The following is a 22,592-nucleotide window of genomic DNA, read 5'->3' on the forward strand; positions in this document are numbered from 1 at the left end:
GCACCAAGCCTACGGTGTGCGTCGCCAGCCCGGTCCGGCCTGTCCCTGCTCCACGCACCAAGCCTACGGTGTGCGTCGCCAGCCCGGTCCGGCCTGTCCCTGCTCCACGCACCAAGCCTACGGTGTGCGTCGCCAGCCTGGTCCGGCCTGTCCCTGCTCCACGCACCAGGCCTACGGTGTGCGTCGCCAGCCCGGTCCGGCCTGTCCCTGCTCCACGCACCAAGCCTACGGTGTGCGTCGCCAGCCCGGTCCGGCCTGTCCCTGCTCCACGCACCAAGCCTACGGTGTGCGTCACCAGCCCGGTCCGGCCTGTCCCTGCTCCACGCACCAAGCCTACTGTGTGCGTCGCCAGCCCGGTCCGGCCTGTCCCTGCTCCACGCACCAAGCCTACGGTGCGCGTCGCCAGCCCGGCCCGGCCTGTTCCTGCCACTCGCACCAAGCCAGGGGTGCGAGTCGTCAGCCTGGTCCGGCCCGTTCCTACTCCACGCACCAAGCCAGGGGTGCGCATCGTCAGCCCGGCCCGGCCTGTTCCTGCCACTCGCACCAAGTCTACGGTGCGCGTCGCCAGCCCGGCCCGGCCTGTTCCTGCCACTCGCACCAAGCCAGGGGTGCGAGTCGTCAGCCTGGTCCGGCCCGTTCCTACTCCACGCACCAAGCCAGGGGTGCAAGTCGTCAGCCTGGTTCGGCCCGTTCCTACTCCACGCACCAGGCCAGGGGTGCGCGTTGTCAGTCCAGCACAACCCGTGCCTGGGTCACCGGTGCCTGGTAAGGTACCGGTCAACTGCTCCACTACGGAGCTGAAGCTAACCGCTCCTGCTAAGTCCAGTTCAGCTCCAGCCAGCGGGGCCAGACTGGACCAGAGGCGCTATGGGGGGTTTATTGGAGGGTGGTGGGCAAGGCCGGAGCCGAGGAGGTATGCCCACCCAGCCCTCCCCTGTTTTGTTCAAGTTGAGGCGCGGTCGCAGTCCGCGCCTTTAGGGGGGGGTACTGTCACACCCTGGCTCTGGGACTCTATATGTTGAGCCAGGGTGTGTTCATTCTGTTGTGTTTATTTCTATGTTGGCTAGAGTGACTCCCAATCAGAGACAACGAGTGTCAGCTGTCGTTGGTTGTCTCTGATTGGGAGCCATATTTAAACTGTCTGTTTTCCCTTTGTGTTTGTGGGTTTTTGTTCCAGTTGGTTTGGTCATTGTTACCGAGGACGTTACGAGTCGTTTGTTGTTTTGTTGATTGTTGTTTCTATTATCACTAAAGATAATAAAGTTAACCATGTTCGTTCATCACGCTGCGCCTTGGTCTATTCAATACGACGATCGTGACATCCAGTGAATATTTGGCCTTGTGTTTTAGGTTATTGTCCTGCTGAAGAGGGAATTTGTCTCCCAGTGTCTGTTGGAAAGCAGACTGAACCAGGTTTTCCTCTAGGAATCTGCCTGTACTTAGCTCTATGCCGTTTATTTTTATCCTAAAAAAGTATCTAGTCCTTGCCAATGACATGCATACCCATAACATGATGCAGCCACCACCATGCTTGGAAATATGAAGAGTGGTAATCAGTGATGGGTTGTGTTGGATTTGCCCCAAACATTACGCTTTGTATTCAGGGCATAAAGTTCATTTCTTTGCCACATTATTTGCAGTTTTACTTTAGTGCCTGATTGCAAACACAATGCATGTACAGGTTTCCTTCTTTTACATTTACATTTTAGTCATTTAGCAGACGCTCTTATCCAGAGCGACTTACAGTTAGTGAGTGCATACTCTGTCAATTAGGTTAGTATTGTCAAGTAACTACAATGTTGATGATTCATCCTCAGTTTTCTCCTATCAAAGCAGCTGTTTTAAAGTCACCATTGGCCTCATGGTGAAATCCCTGAGCGTTTTCCTTCCTCTCTGGCAGCTGAGTTAGGATGGACACCTGTATTTTTGTGGTGACTGGGTGTATTGATACACCATCCAAAGCGTAATTAATACCTTCACCATGCTCAAAGGAATATTCAATGTCTGCTTTTTTTGTACCCATCTACCAAAAGGTGCCCTTCTTTGCGAGGCATTGGAAAACCTCCCTGGTCTTCATGGTTGAATCTATGTTTGAAATTCACTGCTCGACTGAGGGACCTGATAGATAATTGCATGTGTGGGGTACAGAGATTATGTAGTCGTTCAAAAATCACTATTATTGCACACATAGTGAGTCCATCTAACTGATTATGTGACTTGTTAAGCACATTTTTACTCCTGAGCTTATTTAGGCTTGCCATAACAAAGGGGTTGAAAACTAATTGATTAGATTACTAGATACTAGACTCTGTCAATATGTTTTTGGAAGTGGCTCTGCATTTCTTGCATACATATCATATTTATTTAAGGATTATGACGACTTTCTAAAGGACAAAGCTGTTTCTGTGTGCTCCCTTGTCTCCACTGTCACTCACCACATCCCTCGATGCGTGCAAACAGAGCATCTATATTAGGGATGGGCAACTCCAGTCCTCGGGACCTGATTGGTGTTACACTTTTTCCCCAGCCCCAGCTAACACGTTTGACTCTAATAATCAAGTACTCATGGGTTTCAGTTTAGAATGCAATAAGTTTAATCATCTGTGTTTGCTAGGGATGGGGAAAAAGTGTGACACCCCTCCGACCCCCAAGGACTGGAATTGTCCATCCCTGATCTATATGGTAGGACCAGTACCAGACCTGAATGAATGTGTCTGTTTTGAATATTCACGGAGACAGAATGATGTGGTTGATAGCAGAGACGTCATGCCCAAAGGGGGCACAGGGTCACTTGCCCCCTCAGATTTGTGATGTTTAAATTTGTCTTGTTATATTTTCTCTGTCATACTACTAACCATGAAGATGGCTTTAGCTAGCCCAGATAGGATCCCAATCTCCCAACCTAATAACTACACTGAACAAAAATATAAACGCAACATGTAAAGTGTTGGTCCCATGTTTCATGAGCTGAAATAAAAATCCCAGAAATGTTCCATTCGCACAAAAAGCTTATTTCTCTCAAATTGTGTACACAAATTTGTTTACATCCCTGTAAGCGAGCATTTCTCCTTTGCCAAGATAATCCATCCACCTGACAAATATGGCATATCAAGAAGCTGATTAAACAGCATGATAATTACACAGGTGCACCTTGTGCTGAGGACAATAAAATGCCACTCTAAAATGTGCAGTTTTGTCACACAACACAATGCACAGATGTTTCAAGTTTTGAGGCAGCGTGCAATTGGCTTACGGACTGCAGGAATGTCCACCAGAGCTGTTAACAGATACGTTTATGTTAATTTCTCAACCATAAGCCAAGGCGGCTTTAGAGAATTTGGCAGTACTTCTAACTGGCCTCACGACTTCAGACCACTTGTAAAGCAGCGTATGGGTGAGCTGTTGGCTGATGTCAACGTTGTGAATGCTCCATGGTGGCAGTGGGGTTATGGTATGGGCAGGCATAAGCTACGGACAATGAACACAATTGCATTTTATCGATGACAATTTGAATGCACAGAGATACCGTGGGATAGTGTACGTGCTCAAAGTGAGTTTGTAACATGTATATTATTCTTACTTGTTGTTCTTTATATTTACTACCATTGCCTATTGTAAGTTGCCTCTCTGTGTTTTACTGTGTTGTGTAATACTCCGCAGGTAGCATTATGCCATTAATACAGCCCTTCCTTTGTTAATAGCGTTGTTGCTCTACTTGTGCTATCAGTTATTGTGCATATTCATTACCCCTGTTATCTGTCCATTACAGGACCACTATCATTCCACTACCTTTCCATGTCCATTTCATCCGTTTGTGTCAATAAAGTATCCTTGAATGTAACTCTGAGGTTGCCTTATTCCCCTCTTACCGGGGGAGGTGAAAGCGCAACCTGGTCTCAGAACATTTCGTATTATTCTGTATGTACAAAGCTGTGATCAAGGCAAAGGGTGGCTACTTTGAAGAATCTCAAATCTGAAATATATTTTGATATGTGTAACACGTTTTTGGTTACTACATGATGCCATATGTGTTATTTAATAGTTTTGATGTCTTCACTATTATTCTACAATGTAGAAAATACACAAGACACAGAGGAGGAGAAACTATCCAACACCCTGGGAGAGAGAACGAGTGACCTCAGTCGAACTCACAGCCAGAAAGATGGGTTAGATACAGGAGAGGAGGAGGTTACCCCGGATGCCATCACCCCTGCTCCTGTGAACAAAGAATGAGAGGGGAAGCCTTCTAATCAGGCCAACGGGCAGGCGGAGCGAGAGGTCATAGTGATAGTGATTCACACCCAGAGAGAGACAGACAACCCATACAACCTCTTGGCTGAGATTAACCACACAGAGGTAGAGGCAGAGGGCCTTCAGGGCAAGCCAGTCAGCCTGCCTGCTCTGAACCTAAAGTCAATTGTATTTAAATTCATATTCATTAAAGATTTTTAGTCAAGACTTGAAAAGTGCCATTTATTTCAAATGATAATTATTCAGTGTCTGCAACCCTCAAGAACCAGGGTGAGTCTGGGTCCCCCTTTAACTGGGCAAACACAACTTGCATATCCCATAGACTAGGCCGAAACGTTAATCTTTTAACCTTGCTTAAATAAAACAATGCTTTTTTAATAGTGAGCAAGAGTTTTCTATGATGATTAAAGTTTTTTTGTCGCGCCCTCCACTTTTTTGTCAAATAATACATCTAAAAAAAATGTAATAAGTTAATTATTAAAAGCATTAAAATTGGGATTGGGATGTTTCCCACTTATTTATACAACCTACTCCACAAAGTTTAGAGAAATGTTCTGAAATTAATTAAGAATTAAACAGAAGAAAATCAGAATTGAAGGCAACTATAATGCAAAGAATTTAATGGTCTATGGTTCAATCCTGTTTCTGGTCTAATGAATAATTAATATTGTTCCTCCTCTTCCTTGTGGCAAGCGCAGCAGCACACTGCCCTCCAAAGCCTGCAAAAAAAACGCTGGACTGCCCCTTTCCTCGCCCTGCATGGAACATCCAGGGTCACGTCCTTGGTGACGTGTGGGGTGACGTCCAGGGTGACCACAGCAACATCCTCTGGAAAGGGACAAAAGCGGGACAGAATGTAAATAAATGCAAACCGTAGGTTCTAAACACTGGCCAGTTGAATGGGATCTTTTATTTCAGCTCATGAAACATGGGACCAACACTTTACATGTTATCATGATGAACGGCACCTGTCAGAGTGCTTTCTATAAGTCTTACTCACCTGCTTGGATGTCAGATGGCAGAGTGGCGTAGACGGCCACCATGAGAGGCTTTTCTTCAGGTGTGACGTCCACAACCTCCAAGAGTGAAGAAGCAGGGTATGCATCTGTGTTAGGGGTGAGGTCCACAAGCTCCAGGTGGGAAGAAGCAGGATCTGCCTCTGTGTTTGGGGTGATGTCCACAACCTCTAGGGGGGAAGAAGCCGGGTCTGCATCTGTGTTAGGGGTGATGTCCACAAACTCCAGGTGGGAAGAAGCAGGATCTGCCTCTGTGTTTGGGGTGATGTCCACAATCTCCAGGTGGGAAGAAGCCGGGTCTGCCTCTGTGTTAGGGGTGATGTCCACAACCTCCAGGTGGGAAGATGCTGGGTCTGCCTCTGTGTTAGTGATGATGTCCACAACCTCCAGGTGGGAAGAAGCTGGCTCTGCCTCTGTGTTAGGGTTGATGTCCACAACCTTCAGGTGGGAAGAAGCCGGGTCTGCCTCTTTGTTAGGGGTGATGTTCACAACCTCCAGGAGGGAAGAAGCCAGGTGTGCCTCTTTGTTAGAATTGATGTCCGCAATCTCTAGCTGGGAAGAAGCCGGGTCTGTCTCTGTGTTAGGGGTGGTTTCCACAACCTCCTGATAGGAAGAAGCCGGGTCTAACTCTGTGTTAGGGGTGATGACCACAAACCTCAGGTGGGTAGAAGCCGTCTCAGCCTCTGTGTTAGGGGTGATGTCCACAAGCTCCTTGTGGGAAGAAGCCAGGTGTGCCTCTTTGTTAGGGGTGATGTCCACAACCTCCAGGTGGGAAGAAGCAAGGTGTGCCTCTTTGTTAGGGGTGATGTCCACAACCTCCAGGTGAGAAGAAGCCGGGTCTGCCTCTGTGTTAGGGGGGATGTCCACAACCTCCAGGTGGGAAGATGCTGGGTCTGCCTCTGAGTTATGGGTGATGTCTACAACCATACGGTGGGAAGAAGCAGGGTCTGACTCTGTGTTAGGGGTGATGTCCACAAACTTCAGGTGGGTAGAAGCCGTCTCAGCCTCTGTGTTAGGGGTGACGTTCACAACCTCCAGGTGGGAAGAAGCCAGGTGTGCCTCTTTGTTAGGGTTGATGTCCACAATCTCTAGGTGGGAAGAAGCCGGGTCTGCCTCTGTGTTTGGGGTGATGTCCACAAGCTCCTGATGGGAAGAAGCCAGGTGTGCCTCTGTGTTAGGGGTGATGTCCTCAACCTCCAGGTGGGCAGAAGCCGGGTCTTTCTCTGTGTTAGGGGTGATGTCCACAACCTCCGGGTGGGAAGAAGCTGGGTCTGCCTCTTTGTTATGGGGGATTTCCACAACCTCCATGTGGGAAGAAGCCTGGTCTGCATCTGTGTTAGGGGTGACAATTAAAATCCTGATTGGCTCTACTACTACAAGGCACCAGGATGTCATGACAAAAGGCATCTGTCAGAGTGCTCTCTATGAGTGTTACTCACCTGCTTGGATTTCAGCTGGTAGTGTGGCGGAGAAGGCCACCACTAGGAAAGGGGGAACTCGCAGGGTGTCTGCAGTAGGCTGGAAGTAGCTTTTCACCTCGTCCGCCACAAAGGCACAGACAGAGCTCATAAAAAAAGGGGTCTTGAGGTCATCCAGGGAGAAGGACTGGCTGATTCTCCCGAGGATCGACCTCACAGAGTCAAAAGCAGCAGCCCGGGAGAAAGGGGTGTGAGGAGAAGAGGCCTTCAACGTGTTGGAGACCTTCTCCCCTACGGCCACCACCATACTCACAGCCATCCCGCTTAGGAGGATGGGGTGATCTGAATGGCCTTCCTCTGGCTGAAGCCACAGGGCCAGGAGGATCCTGGGCACCAGCTCCACCACCACCTGGGATGGGCTGAGCAGGTTGCTACAGGGCTTATTGGACAGCTTGTCCAGAATGCTCCTCACAGCTCTCTCCACGATGATGTGGACCTTGGGGTCGCTGAAATCAACAAAAAGCAGCAGAGAAAGCTAAACGATGTGCAATGTTCACACAGAGAACACTGCCCTAGTTATTTTCTGCATAGCTCCAGATGTGTAGATGAATGGAGCAAGCTGTATGCAGGGCAGTACATGGAACTCACATGTCAGCGCCAGCTGGAGAGGTGGTGTGCATAGAGCGGCGGAGCTTGCAGACAGCCTTGTGCTCCATGTCAATCATTTTTAGGCAGGTGTTTACTTCCCAGGTCTGCCGTAGGAAACAGGAAGTCCCATTAGTGTAATTTCACAGATATATTCTGCTGTACTGACTAGTTGTTGAAAGGCTAGAAAAGAGCTCACTGACTGATAGTCTAAGTCTCTAACTCTCATTCTCTTACCAGCCGAGCGAGTTCGTTCCCCTCCTCCAGGGTTTCCTTCCACACCCTTCAAATAAAACACAAAGCATTTCAACTTTCCTGGCTTCCTATTTATCTGTTGTTTATTTTACCCACACCTCCTGGAGTGCTGCTGGTGACAGAGAATGGCAGTGAAGGTGAGAGCTGACGTGGTACTCACCTCTCCCTAAGGGATTTTTTGCCCTGAGACACCAGCCAGTCGCTCATGTGCTCCATGGTGACATGGGGCGAGACCTGGCCTCGACTCTGGAGCAGCAGATAGTGGACCATGAGCTTCTTCTGCAAGATGAGGTAAGGTGTGAGACCGTGCCACTAAAGACCATATAATGTGCTTTCAGAAGGGCCTCTCGCAACATTTCACAACTGCTCATGTCTCACAATTTGCAAGTGATATTAAAAACTCTTATGACCATCTTCTCTAAACTGTCTTGAAATAAAACTCTTGTTTTGGGATTAAATCTATCTCTTTTTTTCTGTGGTTACTGTTTTTGTGGGATGAATCTTACCTGTTTATTGTAATATGCTTCCTCCCAGCAGGCCTGCAGAGTCTGAAAATAAAGGCTGCTTCTACAGAATTCCTTTGAAGATAATTAAAATAATTATACTTTATTAGGTACATTATGCACAGGCATTTACAGTATGCCAAAAGGAATATCTCCTAAGATTACCTTAGTGGGACCATAAGTGAACTCAGGAATGCTCCCAACCCTATCCATGGTCAGAGGGTGACGAAATGCAGCGCTATAAATATACGGGATGCTCTAGAGATAACAGGAATGACTTAAAGTCGCGAATGATCAATGCCTGTGGAGTCGTCCAATATGCTGCGCTGAGAATTGAGTTGTAGGCGATATTTGGATATGTTTGGCGCAATTTACATGTTTACATTCTATTGCCATGGAGAAATTGAGTTTCTAGAACCTGCTTTCTTCTATGTCTTTATTTCGTGAAATATTAAGATCTTTATTTTGTCATAATGTGTATATGAGGACGTTGGAGCCCGTTCCGATTCATGACGCGGTTATCCAGGTGCATGTTGCATAGACCTACTAATCCAACCTTGGCTTACAAGTTAAATTAAATTAGTATATATGCCTATACAAATCTATTGACCACATCCATTTAAATCAATGATTGTCAATTGAAAATGTGGTAGTTGTGTTATCCTGTTGTGCGTGTCAGGGCTCCTCTTAAACACGTTATTCCAATATTTCCTAGAATTGACGCAGGTTACACTTTTGCAAAACTACTAGGTTAAAAATAAGAGCATGAATGACAATAAAGGTATGACTTGAATTATATGTGTAGTAGTGTGATGTTGTTCCCCTAGATTATGCACCAAATTGCACACAAGGACAGTTCAAGTAGGCCAGGTCAAGAGGGGATGTTAATAAGTTAATAATAATAATAATTCAATGTGGTTTCTTTATTTAATTACAGCTGCATAGCTAATGTTATTTTTTGGTGTACAAACATTTTTATGTATCTATATTGCAAATACACCTAATTGTAAAAGTTGTGTATATTTTGGTTTGGTCCATCGCGGGTTATCTGTATTTATGTACCCTCTTATTGTTCTCTTTTGCCTGACCTTCAACTAGCAAGGTATGTTGTCCTTGGCGCCGTAATTTGTCAATATAAAACTGTGGTAAAGTTACACAAAGTGCTGTTACGCAACTACAGGTTTTGTTACAATGTGGACAATATAAAGATGTATGTTAACAACTTTCACCGAGCTCGCTAATTAGGGTACCTATTGTAACTCGGGAGTATTTGGGGCAGTGTTTGAGTGAGTTTCTATGTGCTCACGCAGGTGCCCGAGAGCTGTGGCTGCACCAAGGGCTAACCTATTGTGTGTTGTCTCGTGGTGTGCAGGTATGTCTTTTATTTTGTCAGAATTATGTTGTATATCATTTTACTTGTATTGTATAGTGTGTTGTTAGGCACTGAATGTGTGCATGCAGCACCTGTTCTCTTTTGCCTGACCTTCAACTAGCAAGGTGCCCGAGAGCTGTGGCTGCACCAAGAGCTAACATATTGTGTGTTGTCTCTTCGTGTGCAGGTCGAATAAAAATTATCCAACCATCAGAATTCCAGTTGTGGCAGTGTCCTAATTACGTGACCTGCCGACTGGTCAGCTCAAGCCGACCGCCGGAGCTGTGCATGTGGATGAGGTGCACGACCTGCGCATGTGAATTTGTTGATGGTTTACTGTAAGTGAATATATACTGTAAACAGTGAAAGTGAATGTAGCATATTCATTAGATACAGGTATTCGTGCTTATTTGTATGTTTTGGATGAATTTGTTTATTGTATTTTTTTTTTTTTGGTATTTGAATGCACTAAATTACATTGTATTTTAGTGCTCTGTTGAGCCATGGAAGATTCTCAAATCCATAAAACGTGTTATGCTGGGGATTTTAGTGTGGGTAGAGGGAGGGGTGTCCTTCCATTTACACCAATTGTACAGTCAGCTCCTGGGAGTAGAGCGTTTGCTAGTCCTGAGTTTGCAAGCACTGGGAGGGGTAGGCTGTTTGTTCCACCTGACCAGGGTATCCCACCTCTGTCTTTTGATGTACCATCATCCACAGTACTCGGTGATAATGGGACGCCTCCGAGTCAGCTTAGTGACCTTATTAAGCAGATTGGTTCAGAGATAGGAGAATCTATCAGAGCGAGTTTACTGCAGCCTGGGGTTTCAAGTCTTTCTCCTGCCCGTCCCCCTCACCAACCCCAGCAGTTTCCCCTGCCTGAGCAGTGTGGGTCAACCTTTATTGATGCGTCCAAGCTGAATCTGGTTGTGAAGTCAGATGTTAGTGCTCCACCTCTTTTTAGGGGTGATGGCTCAGATAAGTACTCTGTCCTGGAGTGGGAGGAGTTAATGGAAGTCTACCTAGAGAAGAGGGGTTACACTGGGTCTGGGAATGTTGGGGAGGTGATGTCTAGGCTCATGGGGAGGGCACGGGATGTGACCAAAGTCTGGAAGCGTAACAACCTTGTTGTCACAGATGTTAAGGCGGTGTTCAGTGTTTTCAAGCAACACTTTGGGGATACTGTCTGCTCAGGTATGCCATTAGCTGATTTCTATTCAATCAAACCATATGCTAATGAGGGTCCAATAGATTTCTGGATTAGGTTTAACAAAGCTGCAGAGGCAGCCGAACAGTACCTTGTGAGTGAGGGCAGGACCTTACCCAATCAGTGCTCAGAGTTGGCAGTCATGTTTGTACGCAACTGTCCTGATAAAGAGTTGGCCCAAGTGTTCAAGAGCAAACCCATTCGTGACTGGACAGCCAGTGAGGTACAGGATCGGTTGGATGAACTGTTAAGGGAACGTAAAGCATGTAGAACACAACTTTCACAGCAGGTGGCTGCCGTTTTTGACTGCCCTCAGGAGGGAGTGGGTCCTGTGAAAAGACCTATTGTGTCATCTTTTTCTCAATGTGGCCGTGAACCAGACCAGGCACCATCTGTATCTGAGGGTGGGACATTAAAGAAAGTTTTGACTTTGTTAGAGAAGGCTCTGGTCAGCAATACTCAGCAATACTCAGTCTGTGAGTGGCGCAGTGGTCTAAGACACTGCTGTCCCACTAGAGATCCTGGTTCGAATCCAGGCTCTGTCGTAGCCGGCCGCGACCGGGAGACCCATGGGGCGGCGCACAATTGGACCAGCGTCGCCTAGGGTAGTGGAGGGAATGGCCGGCTCAGTTCGTAGAGCATGGTGTTTGCAACGCCAGGGTTGTGGGTTCGATTCCCACGGGGGGTATGAGAAAAAAAAAGTAACGTATGCACTAACTGTAAGTCGCTCTGGATAAGAGCGTCTGCTAAATGACTTAAACATGTTAATTGTAGAGCCCCGTAAACAGTTCCACAAACGTCAGCGTGAGTGCGCTGTCTGTGGAAGCACTAATCACTGGACCAAAGCTCACTGTCAGATGCACCAGCTGTGCGTCAAGTGCTTTTCTCCGGGCCACATGAGCTTTGACTGTAGTGAGGCTGGGCAGCGACAGAACCCTGCATGTGGACAGACTGGCAGGTCTCAGGAAAATTAGAAAGCCTCCATTCTGAGGAGGGCAATGTGGGGCATTCTTATTTTTCCTCCACTGATGATAATATCCAATCTGTTTATTCTTACTTTTGTGAGTCAGTACCCAAGAACAACACAGTAATTTTTCAGAACACAATGAGAGTTACTCAGAATGACAGTTTGTTTTACACCACCGTGCTAGTACAGGATAAAGTTGAGCTGAAGGGGATGTTAGATAGTGGGTCCATGGCTACTACTCTGCGCGCAGATATTGTACCTCGGTTGAGGGAGGCAGGAGTGGTAGAGGGGAACTTTCTAGCTCCTTCAGACATCATCCTGGTGGGTTGTGGTGGGAAGCAAACTAGCCCAGTGGGCATGTGTGACTTAAAAATGCAGCTTTATGGCTTCAGTTATGTAGTCCCAGTGCTTATTGTTGATGGGCAGGTTGATGAACTCATTGTGGGCACTAATGTGTTGAAGTCTCTGATTAGACAGTTCAAATCAAATGACAGCGACTGGCGGGTGGCGGGTACACCAGGTTCCAGTGATGTTTTGGAGCGGTCGCTGGGCAACACGGACTTTCAACTCCCTCCAAATTTTTCTATGGGGTTGAGATCTGGAGACTGGCTAGGCCACTCCAGGACCTTGAAATGCTTCTTACGAAGCCACTCCTTCGTTGCCCGGGCGGTGTGTTTGGGATCATTGTCATGCTGAAAGACCCAGTCACGTTTCATCTTCAATGCCCTTGCTGATGGAAGGAGGTTTTCACTCAAAATCTCACGATACATGGCCCCATTCATTCTTTCCTTTACACGGATCAGTCGTCCTGGTCCCTTTGCAGAAAAACAGCCCCAAAGCATGATGTTTCCACCCCCATGCTTCACAGTAGGTATGGTGTTCTTTGGATGCAACTCAGCATTCTTTGTCCTCCAAACACGACGGGTTGAGTTTTTACCAAAAAGTTATATTTTGGTTTCATCTGACCATATGACATTCTCCCAATCCTCTTCTGGATCATCCAAATGCACTCTAGCAAACTTCAGACGGGCCTGGACACGTACTGGCTTAAGCAGGGGATCACGTCTGGCACTGCAGGATTTGAGTCCCTGGTGGCGTAGTGTGTTACTGATGGTAGGCTTTGTTACTTTGGTCCCAGCTCTCTGCAGGTCATTCACTAGGTCCCCCCGTGTGGTTCTGGGATTTTTGCTCACCGTTCTTGTGATCATTTTGACCCCACGGGTTGAGATCTTGCGTGGAGCCCCAGATCGAGGGAGATAATCAGTGGTCTTGTATGTCTTCCATTTCCTAATAATTGCTCCCACAGTTGATTTCTTCAAACCAAGCTGCTTACCTATTGCAGATTCAGTCTTCCCAGCCTGGTACAGGTCTACAATTTTGTTTCTGGTGTCCTTTGACAGCTCTTTGGTCTTGGCCATAGTGGAGTTTGGAGTGTGACTGTTTGAGGTTGTGGACAGGTGTCTTTTATACTGATAACAAGTTCAAACAGTTGCCATTAATACAGGTAACGAGTGGAGGACAGAGGAGCCTCTTAAAGAAGAAGTTACAGGTCTGTGAGAGCCAGAAATCTTGCTTGTTTGTAGGTGACCAAATACTTATTTTCCACCATAATTTGCAAATAAATTCATTAAAAATCCTACAATGTGATTTTCTGGATTTTTAAAATCTCAATTTGTCTGTCATAGTTGACGTGTACTTATGATGAAAATTACAGGCCTCTCTCATCTTTTTAAGTGGGAGAACTTGCACAATTGGTGGCTGACTAAATACTTTTTTCCCCCACTGTAGCTCTCCTGGCATCCACACATAGCCTACAAGCAACTGATGCAGACCTTTGGAACATCTACATTTTAAAAAGTCTAATAAATCCATGTAATATAGCCTACACCTTCACAATAAATCCATTATTTATTTTAGACAGGTCTAAAGAAGCATGATATGAAGAAAATGTAGTCTATTTCAGAAGAACAGAATAACATACTCTGAGTTGTCCTTATGTTAGGTCCTGATCTGTCTATGCCGAATGGCTACACTAGTTCAAACAAGGCAGAGCCTTTCAAGTGACTTTTTTCAAATCTTCATTAGAGTCGCATCATGCAGCCTTACAATGTATTAAAAATCAAAACATATAGCCCAACGTTTGTAGAACAACTAAAGTTACATTAATAACTCTAAATTAAGCATATAAGAGTACCTATTCCTTTGTTAACCGCTCAATACAGATTAGCCGCATGTGCGCACTCCATCAAATCGTTTGGAGAAAATATCCTTTCTATTTTATTCAGCTTTGTTCAATTGTATTCTTCATACTATAAAGTAATATAAAATAATGCCAAGGAATTCTAAGCAAATCTTGTCTGCTAAATGAACTAGTGTAGCCCACAGCCATTTGGCGACCTGTGTCTTGTGGCTGTTTTGCAACTACACTTTTATCACACGGGAGGGTGTATCCGTGGTTGGGGGACGGTTCTGATACTGATAAGGAATGCGTAGTTTGCATTGCCGAGCGTTGGCCAGGAAATAATCCAATCCAATTGTTAGACGCTACACGCTACAGTTCTGTTCCGACTGACAGTTTTTATATCAAGTTTTAGATCGAAAATAAAGAAAGGTACATTTACATTTACATTTTAGTCATTTAGCAGACGCTCTTATCCAGTGCGACTTACAGTTAGGGAGGGCATATATATTTTTTCTCCATACTTTAAACCCAAAAGCACAAGCATGTCAAATTCTGTGAGTATGATGATAAAGCAATGATGGACAGGTTGCGACTACAGGCTTGGCGTAAAAGAGGTTAACTTTCTAGACAACATTGCATCGACATAGAAATAGAATGCATAGACATGACAGTGTTCTGTTCCACAACAGATTGAGTCTATGCACTCTATTTCTACTTCAATGCATGTCTGTAACTTTTGACGTCGGAGTCTTGAGAAAGGGATGGGGTCTAGAGGACAGGTTGTTGGGCAATCCGACGTCACTAGACACAGGATTTTGTCTGCAGGAAGAGGAAAGAATGAGTAACAGGATGTGGAGATTGAAGAGGCAGAATCAGGAGACAGAAGGGAGACCGATTCACACAAAGGAGACATGATTGTAGAGATTCCAGAGGAATGGAGCTTTAAAAAAGAAGGGCAACATACTGCTTGTAATTGAGATATTATGAGAATAAAAATTGCATAATCAGATAATGAATTGTGCATTGTTAACATGGAAAATATTTGTTTGTCTTACGGGATTTTTGGAAGCTCAGCTCGCATTTCTGGTGTTGCTGGGAGGAAGTTGTTTGACAGAGGTCCACACCATGGTAGCCTGATATGGAACAAGAAAAACTAAGGATAAAGTACCTATCACAAATGTAGTAATTCAGCAACAAATCAATTCATTTACACATAGAGGCCTACATTGGTATTCAATAGGTACTGTTTTGCTACAATAACCTCACTGCAACAAGGTTTACTATGATTTGGTCCTACGATCCTTCCCCTTATGTATTTCCCTGGTATAGGCCACAACTTGGATAAAGTGACTAAGGGGGCAGTTGAAATCAGTGATGGGGTACAATTTGGGGGTTTTCTTGCATTGGAAATATACTGAATTCTGCTTGTAACACGCTATACCACAATAAACATAAAGTTCACATGCCAAGACTCCGGGACCATTGAGTGCTTTTGAAGTGAAATGTTGGCATGAAATCTGTAGCCCATCTCCCCCATAGCCTATAGGCTACAAGATAGATAGGCTGTTTGTAATAGGTAAAATACCCTACGTGAATGCAGCAGTACACACAGCTGTCTTACCAAAATAATGCAAACTACATAAATGCTGAAAGTAGTAGCCTAATTAGTCATGCAAACAAAAATACTGAATAGCAGTTTGGCTTAGAATACCGGCACAACAGTGGTAGGCCTACTATAGGCCTATAAACAAAATATCAGATCGATAAAGGCATGACACAATCTATATTTAAGCTAGTTACATTAACAGTAAACAAACGCAGTAAACAAAATGAGAAAAACCAAAACAGCCTACAGCCTACTACAGTGAGATGCAGCCATGCACAGCTGTCTTGCCAAATAAATAGGCCTAAAGGCCCGCTTCAAACACGGATATTCATGCTGCTCATGAAATCAGCAGCACTCCCTTTAAGAGTGTGCTCCTAATCTCAGCTCGTTACCTGTATAAAAGACACCTGGGAGCCAGAAATCTTTCTGAATGAGAGGGGGTCAAATACTTATTTCCCTCATTAAAATGCAAATCAATTTATAACATTTTTGACATGCGTTTTTCTGTATTTTTTTGTTGTTATTCTGTCTCTCACTGTTCAAATAAACCTACCATTAAAATTATAGACTGATCATTTCTTTGTCAGTGGGCAAACGTACAAAATCAGCAGGGGATCAAATACTTTTTTCCCTCACTGTATGTATATGTATGTATATGTGTGTGTATGTATGTGTATGTATGTATATATATATATATATATATATTTATATTTGCGAGAAAAAAAACATATGGGGGATTGGAAGTGATGCAGACAATTACATTGATGGAAGTTACATTACAGTCTATCTGCAATATTAAAGCTGATCTACCCCCCCTCCCCCCAAAAAATAAAATAAATACAAAAATACAAAGAAAATAAATAACAAAAACTCCAAACAGCCTACCCGACCGCTTGGAGGCATCCGCATGGTCCTAAAGCACACCGTTGCCTCATTTTGTATCACATTCCAATGATAAAACTGGGGGGGATAAAAATGCAACTTCAGAATGTGGTCCTCAGTCAAAGTTACGCCCCTGCTACTTAGTATAAAAGATAGCTATTTAAAATCAACAGATTTTCTACAAACACAAATATATAAAACAAAGTTTGCTAGCTAGCTAGCTAAATAAAGAGATTTGGAAAAGTGGTCTTACCTCGCAGTAGGGTTTGGAACCTAAATCAGTTTTCAATAGTTTCATTCTGAACAGAACCATCATTTTTTCCGTTCCATTCCATTGTTCTGAACCGGTTCGAACCAAAAAAAAGTACTGGTTTATATCTTTCCTTTCTGTTCCTTTTACATTTAGCTCAACATTAAACTACTTCACCAATCAGTACAGCTAGAGCAGTTTAGGAGCGGGAAGCTATAGTTGTTTACATGTGCGATGGACAGATAAGTGTAGGATGCGACTGACATTTTGTGGGTGGAGAGAGAGCGAGAGAGGGTGGAGAAGGCTTGGCTTGAAGCGCTGGGCATCTTGTTATGACATGCATTATCTGAATTAGGCCCACAGAATTATACATATGGAGAAGCGGCTTCTATGGAGGAACTTTGAATGTCTTTGAACATCCTAGAGTTGACTTAAGGTTGGACCAGGGCTAGCTAGCTAATAACAAGCTTGTGTGTGCAGAGCGGCACCAGAATTGAAAACACGTCTTACCTTTTTGTAGTTAATACATCTAATGTGAACGTGATAACTATAGTATCCTTAACTAGCATTGAAAAAGTGTATCCATTCTTCTGTAATTAAAAATCTCTCACTAATTTCTGAATCACGCTTGTAACGTCAGTAGTACAGTAGCTTATGCTTCGGAGGGGGAGGGGCAGGTAGCCTACAAATGCACACACACTGGCAAAGATGTTCAGCTGGCAGGCAGACACTGGAATACGTTTCTGAGTGACAGAGTGAGGGCTTTGCATAGGCGCCTGGAGCGTAAAATAACATTATTAACTGGTTCCCATTTAAAATAATGGTTCTGTTCTAGAACAGTATAGAGCACTTTCATTCCCAGTTCGGCATGGACACTATTCTGCATGAAAGGCCCCCTGGAGGTCAGGCCCCCCCATATAGCATATGAACACTTCATAAACCATGGCAAATGTGTAGCATTGCAGGCAATTCGCTTTAAAAGTGCAAAATTGTCTCTCACCCTCATGGCAAAATTATAGAATTTCTGGAAGAAAATGCTCTTAAACTGAAAAATATTCTCTCATCCTCATGGCAAAATGTGATTAGCTATAAAACCGCACATTTGGCCCTGGAGTTACAGTGGGGCCCGAAATGATTCACACCCTTGATAAAGATGAGCAAAAATGACTGTATAAAACAAATAATTATAATACTGAGCTGTATTGAATGCAAAATAATGGGGAAATTTCTATTTTCACCACCAGTGGTGTGCATGGCCAAAAAGCTATATTATCATGTCATCTGACCAAAGCACCGCTTCCAATCCAAGTGACAATGCCTTTTAGCAAACTCCAGGCATTTACATTTGTTGGATGACATGAAAATAGCTCTTTGGCCACGCACAACAGTGGTGGGTTTGGCGTCGAAATGAGGATGCATGAGCAGAAAAGGACCCCATACCTACTGTAATATATGGTGGTGGATCTTTGATGTTATGGGGCTATTTTGCTTCCACTGGTCCTGGGGCCCTTGTTAAGATGAACGGCATTATGACCCAGTACCAGGATCTTTGCCAAAAACCCAGTTGCCTCTGCCAGGAGGCTGAAACTTGGCGGCAAGTGGATCATCCAGCACACATCAAAATCCACAAAGAAATGGTTAATTGGCCACAAAATCTAAATTTGTCTCTGGATTTGAAACCCATTGAAAACCTTTGGTTTGAATTGAAGAAGGCAGTCCATAAGTGCAAATGAAGGATATCAAGGATCTGGAAGGATTCTGTATGTAGGAATGGTGTAAGATTCCTCCCAATGTGTTCTCCAACTCTCCAAAACATTTTAGAAAAAGTATCTGTGCCATTATCCTCGCAAGGTAAGGTATTGAAAGATATTGAAAAAAATAACTTGTTAAACACAATCTCGTTCTCTGAGCAATTGTATTAGTATAAAATAATATAATTTCCCAATTTCTTTAAGCATACAATAATATAATTTCCCAAATGTTTTGAGCACACAATGTAGCTCAGTGTTTGAATGATTTATTTTATACAGTCATTTTTGCTAATCTTTATCAAGGGTGTCAATAATTTTGGACCCCACTGTAGGTGCCCCAGGTCCCCAGATGTGGTAGTCCGGCACTGCTTACATCCTTGCAAATTGTAGACGGTGTCAATAGTGTACAAATAGCGTTGAGCATTGACAGTAGTACCTAACTTAACCACTCCTTTTCCCCCAATCACTCTTAGGTGAAGGACATCTCACTGGAGGCCAGAGGAGCTTTGTGAAGCCAGCAGGACACAATACATGGAGAGATGACCAACCCATAGCTATAGATGAGGGGAGTGGAACCTCAACCCAGAATGTTATCGTGATAGAGGTTTGTGTCATAGTGTAACATACAAAAAATTACAGTACATTAAATGTGGCCCGTTTATTTCAGAAAGGCTCCCCTCGGCTATTCACTTGCTTACATGTACATCCTTATTTATCTGCCATAGGGGAGCTTGTGAGACTTCCCTACCACATTGTTATCCAATTCAACTCATGTACCGATAATAACATCCTCTCTTCTTGTGTCAGTCTGCAGATGCAGAGGCTGCAGGTCCTGGAGGATCGTCTCTGGTCAAGCAGAAGAGGTCTGAAGGAGAGGAGGACCCACGACACAACAGAGACATCCAGACTGGAGCAGCAGCTGGAGTGGCGCCCCCTGTAGCCACGGAGGACCTCGCCACCAATACAGCGCCCCAGCCCAGGACCCAACACAGCATCACGGAGGTCAGTGGAGCACCGAACGTCGTCCTCAAGTCAGAGGCAGACACAGAGACTTTAACTGTAACACGCAGGCTCTTACACACAGGATCTGACCACAGATCAGACCCAGAGAGATTGGGGCTGGAGCAACTGGGCTGTCCTCCTGCTCCCGGCTCAGAGTATTTACTTTACGGTAACCCGAGGACGGTTAATTCCAATCGGGACTCAGGTTACGCGTTAGAGACTGGCAATGATCCGTCTTGTTCTTACACTACAGAGATGGACCCTGGCAACATGCACTTGGGTTTAGAGACACAGACTGATCTGTCTAGAGGGGACTGGAACCGGTACAGTAGTAGTGTATACTCTGAAGGGTGCCTAGATAAGAAAGGGGAGGGTCTGGTCGTAGATGAGGTGACTGTGAAAGTGGAGGGCGAAGCTCCTCTGACATGGAATGTAGATGAGACTCACTTAGGAGAAGGACACTCACAGGGCAGAGATTTCTTAGATTATAGGGAAAGCTTAGAGAAAAATCAAAATGTTGCGACCCACTCCCCTTTACACACACTCAGAGATCGCGACCCAGTGTCCACGTCGATGGGGCCTTCCGATTCACACAGCCGTGTCCTTTTCGATCAGGTATTGTACTCAAAGGACCAAAGGGCCAAGACTCTGGGAGGGGGAGCAACATCAGGCAATACTAAAGAGAAGCGGTTCCTCTGCATGTTCTGTAACAAAGGCTTCAGGTGCACCCAGATGGTGGAGATCCACCAGAGGGTACACACAGGGGTGAAACCCTTCAGCTGTACCCAGTGTCACATGCGCTTCGCCCAGGCTAGCAGCCTGAAGAGGCACCAGAGGGTCCACACAGGGGTGAAACCATTCAGCTGTACCCAGTGTCACATGCGCTTCGCCCAGGCTGGTGACCTGAAGAGGCACCAGAGGGTCCACACAGGAGAGAAACCCTACAAATGCCCCCAGTGTGAGATACGTTTTTCCCACCAGCACCATCTGAAGATGCACCTGAAGGTCCACACAGGAGAGAGGCCATTCAGAGAGTAACTAACTAAGAATAAACCAGCAGAAAAACATTCCACTCTATAACATAGAAAGTAACCTTTCCACTCGTTAGACGTTTAGATCAAACCCTGCATTAAAGACAAAGATACATTTTCAATGTTGTCAGCAGAAAAGATCCACAGATGCATTTCGAATAACAAGAGTAACAGATTTCAGCGTTGAATATTCCTGGGTAAAATATTGCATCCAGACATTGTGTGAGATAAAAAGGCATATATAAGCCTAAAAAGTCTGTTACAAATTGTGTTTGTACTGTGTACAGTCGTGGTCAAACGTTTTGAGAATGACACAAATACAAATTTTCACAAAGTCTGCTGTCTCAGTTTTGATGATGGCAATTTGCATATACTCCAGAATGTCATGAAGAGTGATCAGATGAATTGCAATTAATTGCAAAGTCCCTCTTTGCCATGAAAATGAACTTAATCCCCCAAAAACATTTCCACTGCATTTCAGCCCTGCCACAAAAGGACCAGCTGCCATCATGTTAGTGATTCTCTCGTTAACACAGGTGAGAGTGTTGAGTTAGAATAACAGACTGGAAGCTTTAAAAGGAGGGTGGTGCTTGAAATCATTGTTCTTCCTCTTTTAACCCTGGTAACCTGCAAGGAAACACGTGCCGTCATCATTGCTTTGCACAAAAAGGGCTTCACAGGCAAGGATATTGCTGCTAGTAAGATTGCACCTAAATCAACCATTTATCGGATCATCAAGAACTTCAAGGAGAGAGGTTAAATTGTTGTGAAGAAGGCATTAGGGTGCCCAAGAAAGTCCAGCAAGCGCCAGGACCGTCTCCTAAAGTTGATTCAGCGGCGGGATCGGGGCACCACCAGTGCAGAGCTTGCTCAGGAATGGCAGCAGGCAGGTGTGAGTGCATCTGCACGCACAGTGAGGTGAAGACTTTTGGAGGATGGCCTGGTGTCAAGAAGGGCAGCAAAGAATCATCAGGGACAGACTGATATTCTGCAAAAGGTACAGGGATTGGACTGCTGAGGACTGGGGTAAAGTAATTTTCTCTGATGAATCCCCTTTCCGATTGTTTGGGGCATCCGGAAAACACCTTGTCCGGAGAAGACAAGGTGAGCGCTACCATCAGTCCTGTGTCATGCCAACAGTAAAGCATCCTGAGACCATTCATGTGTGAGGTTGCTTCACTCACAATTTTGCCTAAGAACACAGCCATGAATAAAGAATGGTACCAACACATCCTCCGAGAGCAACTTCTCCCAACCATCCAAGAACAGTTTGGTGACGACCAATGCCTTTTTCCAGCATGATGGAGCACCTTGCCATAAGGCAAAAGTGATAATTAAGTGGCTCGGGGAACAAAACATCGACATTTTGGGTCCATGGCCAGGAAACTCCCCAGACCTTAATCCCATTGAGAACTTGTGGTCGATCCTCAAGAGGCGGGTGGACAAACAAAAACCCACAAATTCTGACAAACTCCAAGCATTGATTATGCAAGAATTGGCTGCCATCAGTCAGGATGTGGCCCAGAAGTTAATTGACAATATGCCAGGGCGGATTGCAGAGGTCTTGAAAAAGAAGGGTCAACACTGCAAATATTGACTCTTTGCATAAACTTAATGTAATTGTCAATAAAAGCCTTTGACACATATGGAATGCTTGTAATTATACTTCAGTATACCATAGTAACATCTGACAAAGATATCTAATAACACTGAAGCGGCGACCTTTGACCACGACTGTAGCCTATATGATGTTCTCAAATGCCTATTTCATTACCTTCATTCCACTACTTCATTTTTTTCCCAAGACACTTTTAATGAGAAAATGTATACAGTTTATCAAGTTCATGCAGATTTGTAGTTGAGACATGTGTATGTGTGGTTTTCATATGGTGTATTTAAAACTTGTTCATGTTTAATAAACACAACATTTGACTTTTCATTTAAAGATTTTCATTGAGACTCTCTTTAATATACCTCACATCTGATCTCACCCTATTCTGCATACACCTGAACGTGCTTTATAACCAATATACACTATAAATTAATATACCTACACATAACGCCACACTAACACCTACTGTACACAAATATATATTTTCACAAAAATAGTGCACTGGGCCTTTAATAGTCCTGTATTGTTTTTTTTTTTTTTTTTTTTTTTTTTTTTTTTCTTCGGGGGGATGGATCAGCTTAATATTGCAGATAGATTGTATCTTCTATCAATGTAATTGTCTGCATCACTTCCAATCCCCCATGT

At 44.6% G+C, this 22,592-nt stretch overlaps 1 protein-coding gene across 1 annotated transcript in view; it reads left to right on the plus strand.

Annotated features, from left to right (window-relative positions):
* LOC311110304 (uncharacterized protein) overlaps positions 1-22,592 on the plus strand; it is a gene marked incomplete at both ends in the record, with an annotated part of 170,178 nt that overhangs the window by 6,415 nt on the left and 141,171 nt on the right. The window contains 2 exons of the mRNA XM_084188840.1: positions 18,776-18,906; positions 19,110-19,304. Of these exons, the coding sequence (XP_084044966.1) occupies positions 18,776-18,906; positions 19,110-19,304 (326 nt within the window). The remainder of the gene's footprint in view (positions 1-18,775; positions 18,907-19,109; positions 19,305-22,592) is intronic.

Source organism: Coregonus lavaretus, assembly GCF_964263955.1.
Source record: "Coregonus lavaretus genome assembly, contig: SUPER_35_unloc_3, whole genome shotgun sequence".
Taxonomy (NCBI): domain Eukaryota; kingdom Metazoa; phylum Chordata; class Actinopteri; order Salmoniformes; family Salmonidae; genus Coregonus; species Coregonus lavaretus.